General features: G+C 48.4%; 1 protein-coding gene across 2 annotated transcripts in view; it reads left to right on the top strand.

The window, feature by feature from the left end:
• TOX2 (TOX high mobility group box family member 2) overlaps positions 1–19975 on the top strand; it is a 150381-nt gene that overhangs the window by 74400 nt on the left and 56006 nt on the right. For both annotated transcript variants that reach the window (XM_042050697.1, XM_042050708.1), the window contains exon 3: positions 13995–14240. In XM_042050697.1, the coding sequence (XP_041906631.1) occupies positions 13995–14240 (246 nt within the window). The remainder of the gene's footprint in view (positions 1–13994; positions 14241–19975) is intronic.

Genomic DNA, 19975 nt, shown 5'->3' on the forward strand with positions numbered 1-19975 from the left:
TTTGATTATTAAGGTGGCGGTTTTCCTTTTTGCCTTCCTCCTGAAAGGATGGCTCCTACTCTCACTGCTCATTTTGTCCAGTTTGCTTAATGCTTTAGAAGGAATTTGATGAGTATCTGATTTAGGACATAGATGAGCCTCTCACAGCCATGTGTGTGTTCCTGCCTTTTTTTAGATACCACAGATAAGCCTGGTTTTATTAAAGAAAAAAAAGTTGTTAAAATTGTTAAAGATAAAATCTGTTTGTTTCCCAAAATTCACATATTGGAGGTTTAAGGCTGAGATTTTCACGCCTACACTGGGGAGTTGGATACTTGGCCATGCACCATGTTCCAGTTCTAACAGTTCTGTCACGAGTCTCTTGGTGCTTCCTGCTTTCCCTAACAGCCCCAGCACCTTTGTGCTCCTGTGACATGACAGCTTCTGCTACGGATAAGGGAGGAAAAGAACAAAATTCTTGGAGCTGTGGTTGTGGAGGAAGAGTCATGATTGTGGCTCTCAGGAGCTCAGTAAATGCGAAGGAGGTAGAGAGACATCCTGTGTGATTATCATGGAATGCTTTGGGTGGGAAGGGACCTTAAAGTTCATATGGTTCCAACTCCCTGCCATGGGCAGGGACACCTTCCACTATCCCAGGCTGCTCCAAGCCCCGTCCAGCCTGGCCTTGGGCACTGCCAGGAATGGGGCAGCCACAGCTTCTCTTATCTTGACATCCCATGGACTGGGAGTAGTGGGTTCAGGGGCTATGGTCAGTCAAAGGTTGGACTTGATGATCTTGGAGGTCTTTTCCAACCTCAGTGATTCTGTGATTCTGTGACTGGCATGTTGCTGAGTTCTGTATATTTAGGATCTGCAAGGAGTGTGACATCCCAATCCCATGGGAAATCTGTCATAGACCTCCCTTGGCCAACCAAACACCATCACTGCCATTGAACTGGGTCGATGCTCTCTCTGTCCCACCTCAGGGTTTGCTTTGGCAGAGCTGGCTCAGCAGTATTTGGCTTTGGCACATCTCCCACATGCTGGAGCCAGATTCTGGGGCTGAGGGTCTTTGGGAAAATGTGGGAAGCTGATTTATCACCCCGGTGATTGCAGTTAATTTCCTTTCCCCATTTCGGCAGCTTCCTGGCAGCCTGAAATGTTTGGCAGTGGATGGATGGGTGAAGAATTTCAAGCTGCTCTTGGAGGTAAAGAGTAGAGAAGGGAGGGAAGGATGTGGCATTTTACAAAGCTGTGGTGCATTCTTAATTTTAATAAAATAAATATAAAGAAAGGTAAGCAGCACCTCAGCTGCTGAGGCGACAGGCGCTTAAGAAGGACTGAATAAATACATAAAATATATTTGCTGAAGGCATTTGTTGTTGGAAGTTTAAACATTAAACATGCCTCCTTCGTCTGATACCATAATAAAGCAGGGATGTTCAAAGAGCCATTAGCGGTGCTCTGACTTCAGCTTTACATCTTCACTCATGTACCAAAGAACCTGCATTACATCAGCAATGCCTCCGTGAGTTTTGCCCCCAGAAGGGAGGGATTTCAATGTGGGCTCAGGCTTTTTTGTGGTGCATTTCCCTCTTCCTATTGATCAATGTGGCTGTTTTGGTATTGTTTCCCTTGTAAAGTGCTGGGGCAGGTCCACGGGAGGCAGCAGCTCTGCCTTTGTCCCGCTGTCCCCAGGCTCAGTAAGTGCTGGCTCGGGGCCTGATGAGACAAATAAACAGGTTTGTATATTTAGGTTTTTAAATTACAGGCTAAGGAGGAACACAGATACTCAATCTATTAAGAAATAACTAGGTGGGTGATTCAGTACCATTTGTGTAAATGGCACTAACTCTGGTCTGCCTGCACAATTTATTAATACTTCACGGGAGGAAAAAAAAAAATTATTTTAATCTCATAATGGATGATGAGCTGTGAAATTGCTTCTGCAGCAGCTGGGCACCCTGGGGGAGGTGCTAGATTGCACCACATTATGCAAGCCATCCCCACATCCCTGCCTTCCTCGTGCTAATCACACACATCAAATCTGGGTGATGGGGAGGGGGGACACTGCTTCTGCTGGGCTTGATGGCTTTTTGATTTCTTAGTAGCTACAGTTTTCTTGTCAATTTGCTTTGGGGTCCCAAGCCTGGCTTGGGAAGCGCGAGGCCTCAAATCTGAGTGGATTTGTGGTGATGCTTTGTGCTTCAAAGGTGCTGGTAGAGGAAATAACAAGAAATGTAGCAAAAGTACCGGGTCTGGTCCAGTGGGTGACGATTTAATCCGGCTGATAGCCACACTTTGAAGGGAAGGGTACCAAGAGCTGTTACTGCTCTTTGCTCTGCCTTCATAGGACTGGGACCATGAGCAGAACCAACATCCTGAGTGCCGTGGAGTCTCCACACTAAAAGCAGAGCCTGGGGTTAAGTGCTTTGGTTCTCTGTGGGAAGATGGTGCAAGGGGAGCAAACCAAGGGGTAGTGTGGGGCATTTAGGAAAAAATTGTAATTGTCCCTTTAGGTCCAGCATGGGATTGTCGGTGTTGGCTTCACAGGCGTGTGGTGGTGTGCTCTTGGTTGTGTCTCTGGTGGCTTCCCACAGCACTCCCAGTGTGCCCTGGGTGGTGAGGGCCACGCAGGGCTTCTTTGGGAAATGTCTCTTTGCAGATGAAAGAAAAACACCAAACAGGGTATATTTTGGGGTAAAAGAAGTCTGGCTTGCAGCTGGGTTGTGTTGCCATTGTGGCTTTGCTGGGGGATCTTGCTGCTGACCACAATGCCCCAGAGCAGAGGATGGCTGTGAATGCCACGTGCCACTAGCAGGACATGTCTTTTGAGATGAAACTTTGGAAAATGCGGTGCAAACAAATCTTCCGTGCAAAGCATGGCACAAAGGCTTTGTTTAATCCTTTAACTCCACTCCTTCAGTTTGGAGCACAAGGGAAATACTCTAAGACAAAATCTCAGAGGGAACAAGCGTGGTACAGAGTGTAGTTTCCTTCCTGCTCTGGGTCCTTCTGGCTCAGCTGAAGCCAGGTTGAATTAATTTCTTAGAGTGCTTTTTGCTAATTCTTCCTTGCCTGCGCCTGTTTTTGGGCTGCCTTATCTCTTGACCTGCTTACAGTGCATTATACACCATTGTGTAACATACCCTGGGCTCAACACTCTCCACCAAATCCATCCAGCCCTACAATGGATTGCTGTGAGTGCACTGAGCTCATTATGCAAGTTCAGTATGCCACGAGACAAAAAAAGACAATTATGTAAAACCTGTACTCAAATAATTCCCTGAAATGCATGACGTTCTTGAGTAGAATATGATATTCCTTGTATTCACTTCCAGGTGAGATCCTAGGGAAGAAAAGAAATGGATTTATATTTGTGTGGCCTAGTCAGTCTAATTTTAGATCCCATTGGCTGCTGTCTCACTGGATGTACAGAGCCTTTAATACATTTTAAAACCAGGCAAAAATCATTATAAACAATTTTAAGGAGGCTGATTGTGAGGCAGATGACAGAGGCTGCTCTTTGCCAACGTGGAGCAGAGCTTGCACGTCTCCTGGCTTTCCCTGGAGCGTTGCCACGTTTGCTCTGAGAGACTGGAGAAGAACAGCCACGAAAACACGCAGTGAAAGGAAACAGTTCCCTTGTCAGCGTGGGTAGATAAGGAAAAAACAGGTGAAGTGAGCTGCTACTCTGGGTCATCCAGGAGCAACTGTGCATCAAACGTGTCCCACAGCCCTGGCCCTGCATGTGGAGACACAACAAAGGGTTTTCAGGAGCCCTGGTTATCACTGATGTTTGTGTAAACCAATACTGAATTCTTCTGAAAACACTGTCAGCAGGAATTGAGCCTTAATATCCCATCTGGATGGGGCTTGGAGCAGCCTGGTCTAGTGGAAGGTGTCCCTGCCTGTGGCAGGGAGTAGAACTGGATGAGCTTTAAGGTCCCTCCCAACCCAAATTTTCCGTGATTCCACGATCTGCTTGCTTGGGAGTTGAAGGTCTTTGCTGCAGGGACATGGAGTTGCCGTGCAGAGGAGGTACCTGGTGGCATGAGAAGGTGGCTCTGCAGGAACAGTTGTGCCAGCAGGCTCATGTGGAGCTCCCTCTGGGGCATGCGGGGCGCTGGCAGGGTCCTGCCCTGCCCTCTCCTATGAGGCAGCTGCTGCCTTGCTGTGAAAGCAAGAAAGGCTGAGAAATCTGATTACATTTTTTTCCTCTTTATTCCTGGGGGTATCGACTTCCAACTCATTTTTGTCTGTGCCACCGGGGAATTAGGGGTCTGTCTGTCTCTCTTTCCTCAGGAGGATAAACACAGCATTCCTAATCCTTTCTATACCACTGCGTGCTGCACTGCTGCCCCTTCCCTGTATATCTGCCTTTATGGAAACCGTAACCTTTGCTTGAACCAGAGACTTTCCTGAACAAGAGCCCTTTGGGATCTGAGTGGGCTTTCCTGGATACATTTTTAATAAACACAATAATTTGACTGCAAACCCATTACCTATCCCCTGTTTGTTCTACGGGATAGTCATTTCCATGCCTGCAAAAGCCACTAACTCACAGGGCAATCAAAGGAGGAATGACAACCAGGATAAAATTGGTCTGTGTTGTGATAAAGCCGTCCATCTTCACATCGTGCTCTGGAGCTTTATGTATTGCCTATAAATAATGGCCTCAAAAAGATATTAAATCTTTAGAAAAAATCAAGCCTAATTGTAACTATATTTTTGTTTTCCATTTTGGTTTATGTACAGTATATGACTTCTGCGGAGACATTTTTATTCCAGGAAAATGACAGGCCAACAAGAAGCCATAATTGCACTGATTTTTAGAAGTGCCTGCATTACTACAGATCTGATGTACTGCAAGACATGAATCAGAAAAATTCTATTAAAAAATCTCTTGAATGGCTGACACAGGAGTATTATCCACGATGATTAATTTGACTTGGTCATTATGAACACAGACAAGTCTGACAAAATTGCATTTCATTCCCCACTGAATTCATAAAATCACTATACACATAATAAGAAGTTATAGTTCTCTGCTATCCACTATTCTTGACAGGATTCCAGTTCTGGATGAGATACTGATTAAAAAAAAAAAAAAAAAAGAGGCAAAGAGAGAGTTGGGAGCCTTTTTGAAAGCCTACAATAAGGCTGATTTCTTTTGCTATAAATTGTTCATAGAACTCCATTATTTTTAGCTTTTTTTTTTTTAGTGAAATGGTGATGCAGGTCAAGAGCAGCTTGGACAATATCAAACCTGACTGTGAGCTTGTGGAGGGGATGCAGCAGAATGCCCAGGCTGAATCTCAGGAATTTTTCATCCTTCAGATAATTATAAATAATCGGTACCTTGTTCTTCATTTCCCATCCACACAACAGACAGGTCGAGGCCAGAGAGTCCTGAGAATGTTGTTTCTGGCCTTGGTAGCATGTAAAATAACCCCCCAAAATGCAGAATTGGATGCAAGCCTCCAAAAAAAAATGTATTTTGGTGTGAACTGAGATTTTCTGTTCCCTGTGGATATTGTTCCCTCCACAGCCCCATCCTGCTGAGCACTACAGCAACAAAACACAGCCTTCCCTTTGCCACTGTGGCAACTTCCCAAGGATATCAAAGGTTATTAGGACAAGCAAGGATGTTTAGGACCCTCTGTGCACAAACGGTTTTATGAAACACATATTTTGATAAAATTTGTAGAAAAGAGACCTTTTTTGAGCTGTCAGATTTGGTTGAAACCATCCAGCAGGCTCGGCTTTGGGAAGAGCTCTAGCTCCAGGACTGCACAGGATCTATAGGAGATGGGAGAAGGTCACCTCATGTAAAGTTTAAAGGTATAAACATCCAGCTGATTCAATGGTGAAGCCATCCAGAAGAGCTGGGATTGACCTAGGCATGGCTTTGTGCTGCAGTTGTGGTGGCATGCAGGGTCTGCATCAGAGCAATGCCCACAGAGTGGGAGAAACAGGGAGTGGGGAGCTGTGGGTTTGATCTTTGGGACAACCAACACTTGCTTGTGGTTTTTGAAGAGAATAACCTTTGCTCTGGGGGCAAGCTGGGAGAGCTGGGGGTGTTCAGCCTGGAGAAGAGAAGGCTCCAGGGGGACCTTAGAGCCCCTTCTGGGCCTAAAGGGGCTCCAGAAGAGCCGGAGAGGGACTTTGGAGAAGGTCATGGAATGACAGGACAAGGGTAATGGCTTTAACCTGCCAGAGGGCAGGGATGGATGGGATATTGGGAAGGAATTGTTCCCTGTGAGGGTGGGGAGGCCCTGGCACAGGGTGCCCAGAGCAGCTGTGGCTGCCCCTGGGTCCCTGGCAGTGTCCCAGACCAGGTTGGACGGGGCTTGGAGCAGCCTGGGATGGTGGAAGGTGTCCCTGCCTGTGTCAGGAGGTTTGGAATGAGATGGGCTTTAAGGTCCTTTCCAACCCAAGCCATTCTGTGATTCTATGATTTTAAATCCCACTACTCTGGATATGGAAGAGGAGCACACTCAGAGGGAGGAAGAGCCCACTTTCCCACAGGTTCCCTGCTGCTCTGCTGTGCTCCCAACCTCTCGCTGAATATCATGCAGACACATCCAGGGCACATTTCTGTTCATGCAAGAACTCATTTTTTCCCTTTTCAACAGCATTCCTCTAGTAAAAAACCTGAGCATGTGAAAATTAATGTAGCAGGGGCTGGGAACACTTCAAAGACAATTTGTAGATTGTATGTGACTGACTGTTAATAAATACTTCTTCCCAGTATTTATCCACCTCTCCCCACATAATTCATTGGCCCTGGTATTCACACAGATCTCCACGTGCGAGGATGAGGTAAATCAATTTCCATTCCTAAGACCCAGAGCTGCTGACGCAGAAAATCAGCACTGCTTCACTTCTTGGCACAGGCCTTTGGGAATCACAGGTGTGAACAGGAGCCCTCTGCCATCCCTGCCTGGAGAAGGGGTGATGGAAGGGGCAGCCCTCCTGGACACCCCACAGCCAGCACCCATCCATTTCCCTTGCTGGCCCCAGAGCATTTCTCTGGAGTTTGCAGTGGCCAAGTGACTTCCACTTTCTCCTGCCACCTCAGCTGACATTTCTGTCCCTGTGGCTTCAGTGCCTTGAGATGAGCAGAAAACCCCTCTGCCTTCTGTGCTGGGGAAACGTATCAAAATCTCCTTCTTGATAATAGGATCATGCCTGTGTGAGTAAAGGGTGTAGTGGGAGAGATTGAAGGCTTCTGAGGAAATGTGGGCAGCTGGTCCTCAGGAAGTTTCAATTTTACCTTTTTCCTTGTGTTTGGACTCTTTCTGTGGCTTAAGGTGTTCTCTCAACCTGGAGTTCACTGCAGTTGCTGTGACCAGTGGCACGTGGCGAATCTTTTAGACGTGTGTAGGGAGTAGGGAATGTGTCTGTATGGCACATCCATCCACGTGCTTCTCTGTGTCCTGACTCCATCTGACACATCATCCAGCTTTGGAAAAATCGAGATACCCCCAGAACCACCTGGCTGCTCCTCTGCAGCTCCTTCCCTGTGTGGTGCTGGTGAGAGAGTGCTCTCCCTGGGACACTGCCCTCAGCCCTGGGAGTGGGGTCCTGCTGGGACTGGTTTGGGGTGATTGCCATCACTGCTCGTGGGATGATGTGGGCACCCCATAACCCCCATGTGCTCCTTGTGCACACCGGGAGCTCAAGCTGTAGCACCTCTCAGCCTCACAAATATCAATGTTTTCCTCACTTTGCAGACTTGCCAGGCTGGTTTGGGTCTCTTCAGACCCATCTCATCTCTGAAGTGTCAGGAGGGTCGCTGTGCTTTTGCATTAGCTCCAGGAAAAACCCAGTTGGATGAGGAATGGCACAGAGTCCATGGTGGTTTGTGTCATCAGGATAGATTGCACCAGCCTCGTATTTCCTTGTACCTTCCCAAGAACAAATGTTCTCTCTCAGGCTTGTATTTACTGTTGAATGCCTTTTGACAGGACAAATATTTACCTGCAATAATACTACAAATCTTTATCCTTCTCACTGAGAAAAATATTTCTCTGAATCAATGCTTGGCTGCAACTCCCGGATCCTCACGGATAATCACGCAGAACATGACTCAGTGGAGAATTGGGGTCACTGGACATTTGCCATGCTGCCGAGGAGGAGAATGGTTTTCCAGGTCCTTGGTCAACTCATGTCCTCTGTGATTTATACCAACATGCAGTGCAGAGATGGTGCTGCCTGGCTGTGGAGTGGTTTGTAAAGGAGGACAGCACTTTCTTCCCCTTCCAGGAGGGGAAAGGCAGGAGGAAGCTAAAGGCATCATTTATAGACATGCTCAGCATTTGTCACTGCCTGCTGAGTCACCTGCATGAGAATTTGTAGTGGTTTTTAGAACATGGCTTGGTTGATGCCATGAAGATTTTTTGCCTTTTCTTTTATACCCCTGTTATACCTTTTTACAACTTCTGTATTCTCAGTGCTTTTTGCCTACATTCTTGGCCTTGTTTGTCAAGCTGGGACTCAACATTTTAGAAGCTTCGTAGCCAGGGATCAGTGTGCCCCAGACCCCAAGGTCCTCTCCAGAACACATTCCGTAAACCAAGATAGAACCATCCAGGGGAAGGTTCCTTGGGGAGGGGGGCCCACTTGAGCATCTCATTGGGGAATCTTTGATAGATCTGCTAATTAGTAACACCTATAATGTTATACCAGATCTTTTGGGGCATATTGGGTGGGGTGCATCTCAATGCATATGACCTGGACGTGTGCACCTAAGGATCCTTAAAATAAATACCAAGGTAAAATCCCTTTTCCCCTTCTAACAGTGTTTGACTCTTGATTTAAGACCAGGAAAAGGCATCATGGTCATGGCTTTGGCTGAGTCACAGCTGGTCCCTAAGAGCTGCTTGACAATCAGACATCTGGACGTCCCTTGGCCCATCCTCTTTGCTGTGGCTGCTGGGAAGGCTCCCCCAGGCTCAGGGATCTTTTGTTATGGCATGCCTGGTGGGAGCTCGTGGGGGCTTGGCTTTATTTACAGTCCAGGAGGAGGTGCAGCACAGGAGCAGAAGGTGAAGCAGCAGCAACATCAAGAGTTGTTCTGAGTGCCATGGCAGAGGCTGAGCAGGGTCACTGTGCCCATCAGGCCATAACCCACAGATGTGCTCTGTGTTTGCAGCAGAGGAGCCGCCTGCCATCAACAGAGCAGTCCCCAAAGCTGCCTCCTGCCTGAGAGCCTTCTCCTACAGGCCCCGGGCATTTGGGATGCCTCGTGTCCATCTCTGTCTCCCTCTCCTGAAAAGCATCAGGGAATACAGCGAGGCCGGGAGATCTTGGCACGTTGTCCCTGTCATGGGAGCGGTGTTGGCAGCAGACCACACTGGGGGGACTCCAAGACCTGCAGCTCAGCAGTGGGGCCTGGCTGTGCAGGTCAGCCCCTGCTCTTGCCAGAAGTTCAGGAAGTCTGGCTTTCCCCTCAAATGATTCTGAATAAAGTGTCCCCAGCCCTGTGCTGTGAGCTGGGAGGGAGCAGCCAGTTTCCTGTTCTGAGTCTTCTTGGTCCTGGACATGGCCGGGGTGTCACCTTGCCAGGAACCAGAGCCTTTCTCTCCATTACAATCCCCCCACATCACCTCCTCTCCAGTCCTCTGCCTTCTGACCCTGAATCTGCACCTGGATGGAGATGGTGCAGGGACCCCTGCTCAAACTTGGATTTCAAGATGGAAAAATTGTTTTAAAATACAATTTTGCTACTGTTGGAGGTTGGTTGTACCTGCTGCAATGCCATTCTGTGCCATTGCTGGGGGATTATGGGGCAGAACCAGGTTTATGAGGTGGGGAGGCCCTGGCACAGGGTGCCCAGAGAAGTTGTGGCTGCCCCTGGATCCCTGAAAGCGTCCCAGGCCAGGTTGGACGGGGCTTGGAGCAGCCTGGGCTAGTGGAAGGTGTCCCTGCCCACAGCAAAAGGGTTGGAATGAGATGATCCTTCAGGTCTCTTCCCAGACTGTTTGATGATTCTGTGATAACCCTGGGGCTGTGCTCAGGGCAGTTAGATCCTATACAACCCCTATAGCTGGTGCACAGGGGTATTTGGGGGGCTGAAAGCAAGGGGGGGACTCAGAGAAGGGTCAGTCTCGCTTCTCTGACAGGGCCTGGCTCCATCCTGTGCCTCCAGCCCACTGCAGGGAGGGCTTCCCTGCTCCAAGCAGCACCCGGCATCGAGAGGGTTTGCAAGAGGAGACTCGTTGTTTCCGCTGATTTCAGTGTTTTAATTTGAAGAGGAATAATGTGTAATCACAACAACTGTCATCTGTTTGACAGTGGAAAATCCTCGATCTGTTTTTGTGCACAGTAAATGGGCAGCCATTCAGCAGCACGAGCTGCTCGGCGCTCGGAGTCCTGGTGGGATGAATGGCTTCAGACCAGCCCACTAATCTAATTTGTAATGTATCCTTAGAACGTATAATTGGCTGTTTAATTTAATTCAAATTAACATAAGAATAGGAAATATAATCTGCCACAGAGCCCACATGGCGGTGGAGGGGAGCACTGGGTGTTGCTGCAGAGAGGTTGAGGGGACGGCTCTGTGCACACCGTGTGAGACCGCTCCTTGTGGGGACGGAGCTGTCACTGTGGACGTGTCAACACGTGCTGTGCTGACAATAAATCACCTCTTTTCCCAGCCTTCTGAGTGTCTGCGAGCCTCATCCCCCTTCCTTATCTTTCTGACCATCTATTTAAAACACACATAGAGGGAGGGCAGCCCGCTTTGGAAAGCTCGGTAGCGACAGGGTGTGAAAGCTGGCAGGCGCCGAGTCTGATTATGTTGATTGGATATTGTCTAATCTGATTTTGATTGTGTACAGCTTTGATTGTAATTTTGATACGTCTGCAAAATGCTGTAGCTATTCGGAAAGCTTTGTGATTTAAACAGGTCTTTTTTTCTTTTCTCTTTTTTTTTTTTTTCCCCTGAGTTGAATAGAACAGAGGCAGAAACGTGCCTGGGGGTGAGCAGGGCGCTGGGGCTTTGGCACTCTGTACAAAACCACCTCAAAGCCCTTGGGTGAGCTGCTCTGCAGCAACACAGGGGACTCGTAGTTTTGAAGAGAGCTTTAGGAAACTCTGAGTGGGTTTTACATAATTTAGTTAAGTACAGCAAAGCCACTTGCTTATATACCTGATACCAAAATAAACCAGCTGGAGGAACAAGTTTGCTGTGCGATGATTTATTTAAATCCCTTTCTGTAAAGCATGGAGTGAAATCCTCTTAAATAACTGGGAAAGAATCAGTGTACCTCGAGGAGCATAGTCCAAATGGAAACCCAGCTACGAGATGTATTAGATGGGATCTCTCTTTACATCCCCTCAGCCCGCTGCCTTCCCTGTATCATAACATTAGACAGAAGCTGACTGGAAAAAGAGCTGGGCTTGAATTTCCCCTGAACAGTAACAGTTGGTGCAGGGCTCTCATGGCCCGGGGTCTCTCTTGTCATGCTCCTGTTTCCCTGCTGCCAGTGGGAATCTCAGGCAAACACGAAGCTTTGGGTCAGACATACAGAACCTGCTCTTGAATCACAGAATCATCAAATGGTTTGGGTTGGAAGGGACCTTAAAGATCATCACATTCCCACCCCATGCCATGGGCAGGGACACCTTCCACTATCCCAGGTGGCTCCAAGCCCTCTCCAGCCTGGCCTTGGGCACTGCCAGGGATCCAGGGGCAGCCACAGCTTCTCTGGGCACCCTGTGCCAGGGCCTGCCCACCCTCCCAGGAAACAATTCCTTCCCAATATCTCATCCATCCCTGCCCTCTGGTAGTGGGAAGCCATTTCCCTTCTTCCTGTCTCTCCAAGCCCTTGTTCAGCATCCCTCTCCAGCTCTCCTGGAGCCCCTTTAGGCCCTGGAAGGGGCTCTGAGGTCCCCCTGGAGCCTTCTCTTCTCCAGGCTGAACACCCCCAGCTCTCCCAGCCTGCCTCCAGAGCAGAGAGGCTCCTGCCCTTGGAGCATCTTTGTGGCCTCCTCTGGACTCTCTCCAACAGTTCCATGTCCTTGTCCCGTTGTGGCCCCCAGAGCTGGAGGCAGCCCTGCAGGTGGGGTGTGCTGAGAGGGGAGGAGAGAGGCAGCGTCCCCTCACCTCCCCGCTGCCCACGCTGTGGGCTGAGCCTGGCACACAGGGGGTTTCTGGGCTGCCAGGGCACAGGGCTGGGTCATGTCCAGCCTTTCCTCCACCAGAATCCCCAAGTCCTTCTCTCCCAGGGCTGTTCTCAATGTTTACCTCTCCTGGTCTGTGCTCCTGCCTGGATCGCCCTGACACAGGAACAGCTTCTTGAGCTTGGACTTGTTGAACCTCGTTAAGGTCCTGTAGCCCCACTTCTCCAGCTTGTCCAGGTCCCCCTGGATGACATCCTGCCCTTCTGCTGTGTCAACTGCTCTTTTTGTTTCTTTCTGCAGTGGGGTGATGGAAGGTGGGAGGGTTCAGCTTAGCAGAGGATGAGCCTCTTCCAGCCCCAGTTGTGGGGTGAGGCAGGAGTGACCCCCTCAGAGCCACGGTTCTCCCTGGCAGTGCCCTTTCACCAGTCCACAGATCCCTCCTTGCTCCCTGCTGCCTCTCCCACTGACTTCTGTACTCCACTTAAACACAGGCTTTATTTTATTTTGTTAAGGACTTTCTCCCTGCAGCCTGCGGTGCTGAAGAGCACGAATCCAGGGGTGAGCTCTGGGACAATGGATTATTAAAGCCTACAGTGCTTAACTGGTTTTTAAACAGCTGGGGTTTTGCTCTTAAATCAAGTATTAAGTCCAAATCCAACCATGAAACTAGGTGATCTGGGAAATTTAGCTTTAGCATGTGTATAATACTATAGCTAATCAGAATTTCATATGCTATAATAATATGTGAAATAGTAGATGTTTAGAATAAGGCTCCTCTGCCAGAGACTCATTATATTCTGCATTGATAATTAATAATTTTGGATAGATTATGAAGAAAAAACGCTGTTGTCTGAAGTCAAAATGATTGCCCAGGTGCAATAACATTTTTTATATAAATGGGAATGCTTAGAAGTAAACAAGCCATGAGAAAACATGGGGAGCAGACAAGAGTTCCAACATCTCTGCGTGTTCATGTCACCTCGAGGGAGCGTTATTAGGGAGGGGAGGGAACGCTTCTCCAGATGAAATTTGGGAGAGGATATAAGGAAGGACAAATCTCCATGTGTGGTGAAGTCATGCAGGCTTTCTTTAAAGGATTTTCTTAAAGCGATGGCCATGTTTCCAAATCTCCCTCCCTGGTTGTAGCTGGAGTTTTTGAGGATTCAGCGGGAGTTAGGACAAGAGAAAATGGCTTTAACCTAGCAGAGGGCAGGGTTAGATTTGGTATTAGGGGAAAATGCTTTACTCTGAGGGTGGGGAGGCCCTGGCACAGGTTGCCCAGAGAAGCTGTGGCTGCCCCAACCCTGGGGCCAGGTTGGACGGGGCTTGGAGCAACCCGGGATAGTGGAAGGGCGGTGGGACTGGATGGGCTTTAGCATCCCTTGCAACCCAAACTGTTCCATAATTCTGGGAATTTTGATCCCAAGTTATTGTTATTTCTACAGCTCTAATTCTCACAAAAACTCTTCAAAATACCAGCTGTAGGTTGAAAGCTGAGCTGGGTGCCCAGAGAGAGACTTTGACCCAGGAAGGCTGCAGCTGGTCAGGCAGCAGCCGTGCCCTTCCATGGCTGTGATCCAGGTGTGGAAGTTTCTGCTGAGGTTTTGGGGGCTTTAAGACGAGTAGGGATGCAGTGTGGGAGAGGGGAGCAAGGGGATGCCTCGAGTGGATTCACAGTGTGTTCCTGATGGATGGTGCAGTGCTGCCACACTCACACCCTGTCTCCTACCTCATTACAACCTGGCATGCAGAGCTGGACATGCCTTTTTTATTACAACAAACCCATTTCCACTGCAATCTGTATTTCTTAGAGAAACAATCATTTTCCTTTGCTGAAGCAGCAAGGCAGTGACACTTTGCAAAATGTCTCTTTCACGTTTCAGACCTACAACAGTCAGAATGAGAGCAACGAGGACTACGAGATCCCTCCCATAACGCCTCCCAATCTCCCCGACCCGTCCCTCCTGCACTTGGTGGACCACGAAGCTGGATACCACTCCCTGTGCCACAGCCTCCCTCCGAACAGCCTGATCCCAGCGTATCCCTACCAGAACATGGACCTGCCGGCCATCATGGTCTCCAACATGTTGAGTCAGGATGGGCACCTCCTCTCCAGCCAGCTGCCCACGGTCAGTGCCTTTCCCCTCTCTGTCCCTTTCCCCAAAGCCGCTCTGTGTTTCCAGCCAGGAGGCAGCTGAGCAGAGAAGGGTGTTGGGGATGAGCTGTTTGCCGTGAGGGTTGGGATGAGCTGGTGCTGCCCACCAAGGCCGGGGTGTGTTGGCAGAGGGTGCGGTCACTGTGCTCATGGTACAGTTTCACACTTAGTTTGGGGTCCTCCTGAGCCTCATTAACCACTCGGGATCTTTTCCCCACGAGGGTCTTTTCCCCGCTTTGTGGAGCATCCTCCCTGAACCGAGCAAAGTGCACGTGCCCCATCCCCCAGGGCAAGGTGACCCAAGCCAAGGGTCCCCCCAAGCCAAAGCCCCAACGCCCTGTGTCCTTTCTCTTCCTCTCTGCCACCCCTGTCCCACTGCCAGGGTGGCACCGGTGGCACCAGCAGGAGGAGCACGGGTGCTCCCTGAAGGGAAAGCTGTCCTATTGATTTCAGGGGGAACAGGATCCCTCCTCGCACTCACAAACTCAAATTGCCTCCTGGCTCACGCCGTGGGAAGGGGATACCTTGCAAAGGTTCGAATGACTCATCTGCAGGGATAAACAAGGCTGGGATAATGAAGTAAAGTGAAGCTCTGGGAAGAAACTCCAGGGCTAATTAGACCTTCTGATGCTTCTGCATCAGCAGCACTGAGGAAAGGCTGTGAGTTGATTTTGACAGTGATATTGAATTAACACTGCTGCTGTTTGATACCATTTTCCTCTTTAGCAGCGTTAGCCCTGTGGTTGGTTTTCGACATTGTTTTTCTCTAAGATCATTGATTTTGAATGACATTGATATCAAACAGAGTTAATTTTACTTAAAGAGCATGGCTGGGAGCCTGGCCCTGCCTGGTTTGGTGTTGATTGCTTGAATAGATAAGGGTCTGAAAGGCATTGGTATTTAAATATTTAAATGGGATATTATCTCTTAGTTTAGGAAAATCCCAAGGCTTTCTGAAGTACTGATGAGTCTCTGAGTTTCATTGTTAGTGTGTTTAAGAGAAATATCATGTTCTGCCCATCAATATTGAACAGAGGCATATTTCTATGGAACTAAATATTACTTAGGGCTCTGTGTTACCTTTTAGGTTCTTAGGTGATTAAAACATTCATTTCTGAGACAGAAAGACTCAATTTCAGATGAAATATTTTTCCTTGGTTTAATTTAAAGCACAGCCCCTTTGCCTGACCCCTATTTTCATAACATGATAATTTTATCCTGTGTTGATTGTCTCATTTTTGAGAGGTGATATTGCACTTATAAATCACTTTCTAAAATACCTAAAGAAAAAAAGAAGAGGGGGATTTATTAAGCAGCTTCTCTGCGTCTGAAATAATTTATTTTGGAGTAGTCCTTGGGAAATGTTCTCTTTCTTACTTTATGGTACTGTTTTACAAATGCAGCGTGGTGACGATAAATCAGGGCTGAGCCAGAGAGTATAAGAAGGGGCCTTAGTGGGCTGTAAACGTAGAATAGAGAGATTAAGATTTGTTTGCCCCTTACCACAAAAATAAAAAAAGTCCAGCGAACCCTGAATTTCCCAGCTGAGAGTGAACTGGAACTGTTCAGTTTTGGAAACCCTCGGAGCTGTGATACATCTGCAGAGGTCCCAGCAGGAAAGGGAGCTGTGTTGCAGTTTTAGGTGAGAATTAAATCCTGCCTTTTTTCCACTGAAAAGGAACACCTTCTGTTCCTTTTGGTGGGAAATTGAGTCTCCCTTTCCTCCAGCAGCAGCCCACGATGGCAGCGTTGGTCCCAGAGCACACCTACAGCTCCTGTTAGTGCTGAGGGGAGCAGCACATGCACGTGAGGGCACAGAAAAGTCCTGGAGGGAAAGCACATCTTAAACTCATATGGTTAATACCCAATAGCACCTTCCAGTGCCTACAGGGGCTCCAGGAGAGCAGGAAAGGGGTTTGGGACAAGGGCCTGGAGGGAAAGGACACAGGGAATGGCTTCCCACTGCCACAGGGCAGAGATGGATGGGATATTGGGATGGAATTGTTCCCTGGGAGGGTGGGGAGGCCCTGGCACAGGGTGCCCAGAGCAGCTGTGGCTGCCCCTGGATCCCTGGCAGTGTCCAAGGCCAGGCTGGACGGGGCTTGGAGCAGCCTGGGACAGTGGAAGTTGTCCCTGCCTGTGTCAGAAGGTTTGGAATGAGATGATCTTTAAGGTCTCCCCCAACCCAAACCATTCTGGGGCGTGTTTGCCAACACTTGCAGAAAGAGAGGGATTATTTCACCCAGGCAGTGATGGGAGGCCAGTCTGGGAGTGAGCCTTGCCTGCACAGAGCATGGAGCAGGTGGCTCAGCGTGCAGAGGTTTTGGGTTTGTTCCAGGACCAGCGTTGCTCATGCAAATGCTGGAGCTGGAGCCTCTCTCCTCCCTTGCTGCTCTTTGCTGCAGCTCACACAGGTTTTTGCACACACAGCCATTTCCTGCCTTGGTTGCCACGTCTGTTGGTTTGAATACAATGACAAACAACAAGCAATTCATGGTAAAATGTTTAGACATTGGTCAGACTTCTGCTCTAAAAATGTAACTTGAGCCTTAGGGGTTTTTTAAGCCACAAAAGAAAAAAAAAAGAACAAATCTCTAACTGCTGATAAGACATGAGCCAGGACTTACCAGGAGCCATAGGATTGGTATTCTTTCTTGAGAGCTCAGAAGTGAATAAAGAAAATCCAGGTGCAGATTGCTGTCCCTTGTATGTGTCTCTTGTCCTGGGATGCCCTGACATTACCCTCAGACTGCATTAAACCTCCCAGTGCCTCTCAAGAGCTAGTCTGCTGCTCCCATTGTGCAGGTGACCAACTCAGAGAGAGTTTAGTCAGCACAGAAATTCCTGTGGCAGGGGAGTGAAGGTGGATTTGCTGTGTGCCAGCCCCTGTTCCTGGCTCCAGCTCACCCATGGGCTGTCAGATGGAGACCCTCCTTTGAGCAAAGCAGCTGTGCCCTGATGGGAAAACCCCAAATCCAGCATCACTTCTGCTTCCTTATCCCTTCAGCAGCATCACCCAGAGCAGCCCCCACACCACCACCCTGCCCACCCGCATCTGCCCATGGACCAGCTCCACATTTCCGTGTCATGGCTCTTCACTGCTGCTTCTGTCACTTTATTTCCTTTTTTTTTTCCCCCAGCCATGAGTTTTTAGAAGTTAAGGGAGTTTTCAATCCCTGATTGGGGTGCAGGGAGCTGCAGAGCAGGGAAACAGGGATGGATGGACAAGAGGAGGCAAAGTGATGGCACAGGATGTGATCTGTGAAGAACTGCTGGAAGGGGGTGGGGGAGGGCTGGGGCAGGGCTGGCACATTTGGGGAAGGTATTTTTATTTTTTGTGTTGATGACAAGAAAAAAACAGACAATTCTTACTGCAGGAGGTTAGTTTTTTCCTCTACTGATCTCTCTTTTTCTATGGGAAAAAAGGCAGGGAAGAGAAGGGAAAGAGGAGGAATGGCAGGAGGGAAAGAAAATGGGAGAGATGTGACTGTCACTGAGAAATGGGAGTAATTAGGGAAAGTGATCAAAGAGGAAAAAACCATGTTTTCCTTGGGAAGAGAATAACTTTGCTCATGGTGAACATCCCAGCAGTGTTACAGTGTGGACAAGCAGCAGCTGAGCCTTCCAGGGATCCACAGGGAGTCCTGCTGGGCTGGGATCACACAGGGGCCAGAATCTGGGGATGTGAGGAAAGCAGGGGAGGGGGCAGAGATGTGCTGTGGATCAGTGGTGAGGTGGGTTCCCGCTGGGTTAAGGAGCTGCTGGGAACAAATGAGATTTCTGAGTGGATTTGGCAGAACATTTTTGACAGAAACAAAGGGCGCTCAAGGTCAGAGCCCAGGAATCTCCAACGCAGCACAAACGTACTGGACAGCAGCCAGGAGGGCTGGGGGTGCCTCTGCTTATCAGGTGGGACAGTGCTGGGGTGGGGGGAGCCAGGAGCCCCTGACTGGTGGGACAGCACTGCCCAGAGCCCCCAGCACTGCTCCAGGACCCCACAACTGTGCCTGGTCACAGGATGCAGCTACACAGTCCAAAAAAGCAGCCACCCTGCTCCCTCCTGCTCTGCCGTGGCCAGGGGCAATGTGGGCACAGCCATGTATTTCTGCATATGGGAAGCATCATTTTGGGCAGGTGGCTGCTCTTGTGAGCCAACATGAGCTTTGGAGAGCTGGCTGGAGAGACTGACACATCTCCTTGTGTCCACGTCTTCCCATTGCTTCTCATGATGAGAGATCTTTGTGACTCCTTTGTAGGCTCTAACATTTCCTTCAGCCCACTGGGATGACTTTTTTCTGCTCACAGCAAGCTGGTGCAAGGAGGAAAGATTTTGTTTCACCTTGTTGAGTGGCATGAAATTATTTGAAAAATATTTAAAATCCTCCGAGGCAAAAAGAATATCCACGGTGTAAAATGTCACACTTCCAGTGAGCTGTGGAACCCCTTTGGGTAGAGGTGAGAGAGTAAAACAGTAAATGGGGGTGAATTGTAGAAGCAAGGTGAGTGCCACCCTGAAATTCCAGAAGTTTTCAGTTGACTTCGAAGAGCTGCTCCCCAACACAACGGGGCTTTGGTGTGGAACAGAGAGGAGAGCCCTAAAACAAACCAGCAGTAACCCAGCTGCCTGTGCCCCATGTGAGAAATGGAAAAGTTGCCCTTTCCCAGAGCTGGGATGTGCATTCCCGGGATGCTGTAGGCCTCCAAGGACAAGCTTCCCCCTGGTGCTCCTCAGGCTTTGAGGGAGGCTGTCCTGCAGGCAAGGTTGCAAAACCAGAACCCAGATTGCTCCAAACCCCATCCAACCTGGCCTGGGACGCTTCCAGGGATTGCTGCTCTGGGCAACCTGTGGCAGTTTTTACCATCCTCATTGTAAAAAAAACTTGTTATGTCAATTAAATATTGTCACAAAAGCCAAGAAAGCTGTGCCAGTCTTTCCTGCAGGCCGCTGGAAATCCATGATCCTGGTGGGCAGAACAGTTTATGTGCTGTGGGCAAATACTTCCGATGCATCAATACTGCCATAATTTTGAATCACTGCCTGTTAAAATAAGTTATTTTAAATAATCCATATCCCAGTGCAGTGTGCAGGCAGCATTGCCCTTCAAAGCAAGTTCACACTCTTCAGGAGAGCCTTTATAAATAAATAAACCAACAAGAGCATTGGTCAGGTCACCAGCAGCAAAAACTTCCCTGAGTTCCCCTTGTTTCAGTCCTGGGTAAGTTTTCACTGGCAATTTTGTGCTGTGAGCTTTAAGGTTTTGAATAATTCGGCTTTCTGCTTATTAGTGGTTCAGTATTTAAAAACTAAACTCCCAAACATGAGGTGGAAAATAGTAATAACACAACCCTACATGAAGGGTTCTTTGTATTAAGCAGAGCCCTGTTTGCAATTCCCTGCTAGTGTTTTTCTCAGAGGCAATAAATGAAAGAAATATGTCTTTTTAAATTTTATAAAACTCAGAAAAATGGTTTTAAACAGCTTTTCTTCACCTCCTATAATTATTTATTTTCAAACAGTCCTTCAGGGTAATGTTCCGTTTTCTTATTTCACACTCCTTTTTCTCATAAATGAACCATCACTTCAATAAATCATTATGAAAACAGAGACTAACACAAACCCTGAAAGGTTGAAAGATTTATGTAACACATTTATGTTTTCCATTTTCTCATTCTGGTACTCCACTGCTAAAGCTAAGCTAATAAAAGCTG

The sequence above is a fragment of the Corvus kubaryi genome, unplaced genomic scaffold, assembly GCF_017639235.1.
Source record: "Corvus kubaryi isolate FWS band 111438036 unplaced genomic scaffold, C.kubaryi_AGA036_p1.0 134, whole genome shotgun sequence".
Taxonomy (NCBI): domain Eukaryota; kingdom Metazoa; phylum Chordata; class Aves; order Passeriformes; family Corvidae; genus Corvus; species Corvus kubaryi.